Source organism: Lipotes vexillifer, unplaced genomic scaffold, assembly GCF_000442215.2.
Source record: "Lipotes vexillifer unplaced genomic scaffold, Lipotes_vexillifer_v1.1 scaffold234, whole genome shotgun sequence".
In the NCBI taxonomy this organism is placed as follows: Eukaryota; Metazoa; Chordata; class Mammalia; order Artiodactyla; family Lipotidae; genus Lipotes; species Lipotes vexillifer.
Window position 1 is genome coordinate 1,665,580 of NW_006782612.1, and position 3,570 is coordinate 1,669,149.

Here is a 3,570-nt window from a genome sequence, read left to right on the forward strand (position 1 = left end):
TCTGCTTGCTACAATAATTTGAAATAACCATGTTACTAACTATGGGTCCAGGGTTATGAATATACCTCCAGCTGTTATTTCAATTGAGCCTTTATTCTTCTGAAGTGACATGAAGTATTAACTTCCTGTTAACTGAAGTATGTAGGTTGGTACCTGAGAAAAAGACTAACGAACACCTTCTACACCACCAAATGTTTTGGAGGAATTAAAAACAACGAGAAAAAAAATCTTATATGCTAGCCCTAGCTATAGTGAATACTTTGTCTATACAAGAATATAATATGGTTGAAGGGGAGATGTTTGTTTCTAAAAGCCACGACTCCAAATACGTTTTTCGACATCATTTTCTGGACCATTTGTTTTATTCCCCATACATAGGTCTCTGAAGCAAAACTGAGGGCAGATGAGGCAAAACAGAATGCTCAAGCTGTTCTGTTGAAAACCAATGCTACCAAAGAAAAAGTGGACAAGAGCAATGAGGATCTGAGAAATCTGATCAAGCAAATCAGGAACTTTTTGACCCGTAAGGAACTTTTTCATTTTACTTTTAGACATTTCTTCTTCCTGTCCAACAATTTTTTAAGAGTGTTTGAGAGGCCATAATTCAAATCTGCCTTGTAGATAAAATCAAATTCTTGCAGGGAATAAAATACTTCCAAATTTTTTAACCTCTAATTTATGCTGATAGAGACACACCCGATGTGATACCCACGTAACAAATCAAGAAGTCAGACATACACTATGAGAACTAAATTTGGAATTTGTGTTAGAGATTACATATAAGAACCTTACTTCAGAGCTTTTTTGACATTGTCCCTAAAGCTTTGTAATCCTATTATTTATAGGATATTATAGTTAGTTACAGAGCTCTATACCTTAAGTGTTCTGTACAGAAATAGAAAATCTCTGGGATTTGTGGTCCAGCTCATAAATGTTGCAGGTCAGTTTGAGTGTTACCACTCAGGACAGTTGTGGCCGCAAGTTAAAGAAAACTCTCAACTGAAATGGACTTAATCAAAAAAGGGATGTATATTATAACACACAGTAAGTTCAGTAGTAGAATAGCTCCATCGTTCTAGGATCCATGCACTTCTCATCTTTCTGTACTGTCACTTTAAGCATATCAGCTTTGTTCTCAGGCTAGCTCCTCCCAGTTACAAGGTGGCTGCCAAAGTTCCAGACTTCACATAAAGACACAATAATAGCTAGCGGAAGAAGAGACCACCTCTTCCTTTGTTGTATCATTTTTAAAGGGAGGAAACCTTTCCCTGAAGCCTTTGAGAAGTCATTTGCATAAAGCTCAATGGCCAGAAATGAGTCCCATCCCCATGTAGAGATGTCCCTGACAAACGGGAAAGGGATTATCGTAATTGGCAGACTAAGCAGTATTTAACTGAGTTTGATAAGCTCACCTTACCTTAGAGGTTGGTACCTGAACGAAATCAGTATGCTATTAGCAAGGAAAAAGGGAGAATGGCTAATAAGTAAGGCGCCAAGGATATCTTATGGAATATTCATATATTATCCTGTGCTTAAACCCTTAGGGCTCCATTTTTATGTTCTGTTCTTTCACAGTTTATAAGAAGAAAAAAAAAGCCTTAAATATCGATGAAATATTTAAAGTTTAAACTCTGGTATTTTTTTTGACCTCTTTTCACATTTGACACTTGAAACACCATGGCTTCTTTGATAAGGCAACTATCCTGATTCTCTTGCTTCTGACTGGATTTTCTCCCTTTCTGTAGTTTCCTGAATCCAGATAATTTATTAGGAACTTCAACACTTCCATGCATTTACAGTAGTTTCCTACCTAATTTTTCAACCTCAACTGCAAGTTTTCATTGCCCTTTAGGATCAAGACCCAGCTTTCTTACCCTGGCCTCTATCGTTTTCTACAATTGGAACCATTCGCTTCACTCAACTTCCATATAACTTGCTCTGCCCATCCTGCTTCTCCAGCCAGAGATGTTCTTTCTTCTCTCAAATCCTGTTATTCTTCAAAACCTGATCAGTTTCCTCACCCTCCACAGTTTTACCCAACGACCCCAGCCTACAACCAACTCCAGTAGTATGCACTGTCTGCAATACCGTTCCTATGTGTAGGTCTCATCTCCCCAGCCTAGATTAAAAACTCTTAAATAGGAAGTACCTTTGTCTTGGTGTAACCCCACCATGCTGATCACATAGTAGATGACCAATAAGTGGTTGAATGAGTGAACCATCTATGATTTTCACCTCTTCACGGGAATATCTTTGCTTTTAACAGAAGATAGTGCTGACCTGGACAGCATTGAAGCAGTTGCTAACGAAGTACTGAAAATGGAAATGCCTAGCACCCCACAGCAGTTACAGAACTTGACAGAAGATATTCGTGAACGAGTTGAAAGCCTTTCTCAAGTAGAGGTTATCCTACAGCAGAGTGCTGCTGACGTTGCCAGAGCTGAGATGTTGTTAGAAGAAGCTCAAAGAGCCAGGTATCTGAAGACAGTATTTATTATGGCATTGAGGGGGCGCTTTGTGTATCTAGCATTGAATAAAGTATTTCTCCACGTGAGTCTCTCGGGGTCATTTCAGGAAGGCTTTTTAAAAGAAATGCTCTCTGTTCACATGTAATACACTGTCTCATTCTTTTACTCAGCAACAGTGCAACAGATGTTAAAGTCACTGCAGACATGGTAAAGGAAGCTCTGGAAGAAGCAGAAAAGGCCCAGATTGCAGCAGAGAAGGCAATTAAACAAGCAGATGAAGACATCCAAGGAACCCAGAACCTGCTAACTTCAGTAAGAGATTGCAATCATTACGTGTGGGAGAAAACACAGGCGCACGTACTCTTATCAGAAAAGAAGCGCATTTGACAGTTATCTATGAAAAATCTTACAACTGAACACTAAAGGAGTCCTTTCAGTAAATCTAAACTACTCTCATTGCACAAGGTGCTAAAAGTGTCATTTTCAAGGAAAAAGGACTCTAAAGAGAAACATTAAACCCCGTCTCATTTTCATCCCCACAGAAAGCTTAAGAAAGATAAAAAGTTTCCTGTTCCTTCCAGGAATCACACAGATTTATTTAGTATGAAGCACACTCTTATCCAGTTTTGCAGCCCAAAAAGCAACTGCATGTAAGACCAGTGCCTCAAGATTTATGAGGTGATCATTCACAAAACGTCTGCTTCTAACACCAGTTTTAGAGGAACCTACAGAGCTCTTACAGCTAAACAATCTGTTTTGTTCAGAATGCATGGGAAATCTATAAGCAAAATACCCTAAGAACTTTTCACATGGATTTAGTGCTTTATTCTAAAAACTTCCCTCTTAAAAGTAATGCAAACTGTTTTATTCTTTCACTTTTCAAAAATCAGTTCTAGAGGCAAATTTTTCCTTCCAATCTTAGGAAAGTTCATTTTTTATGAAACTGGGTAAAGAAAACTGATGGCTCGTTTAACCCCTCCTTATGTTCTCAGAATACACTTTGAAGTTAGATGCTCTTATTACTTGCTGCTATCCCCCTTCTCAAGCCAATGACCCCTAATGTTTAAAATCTTGGGAAATGCCTTTTCAGCCTGCTTTCCCT

At 38.5% G+C, this 3,570-nt stretch overlaps 1 protein-coding gene across 1 annotated transcript in view; it reads left to right on the plus strand.

Moving 5' to 3' along the window:
- Window positions 1-3,570, plus strand: part of LAMB1 (laminin subunit beta 1) — a 77,921-nt gene that overhangs the window by 70,815 nt on the left and 3,536 nt on the right. Inside the window, exons 28-30 of the mRNA XM_007455347.1 lie at window positions 379-523; window positions 2,267-2,474; window positions 2,639-2,780. Of these exons, the coding sequence (XP_007455409.1) occupies window positions 379-523; window positions 2,267-2,474; window positions 2,639-2,780 (495 nt within the window). The remainder of the gene's footprint in view (window positions 1-378; window positions 524-2,266; window positions 2,475-2,638; window positions 2,781-3,570) is intronic.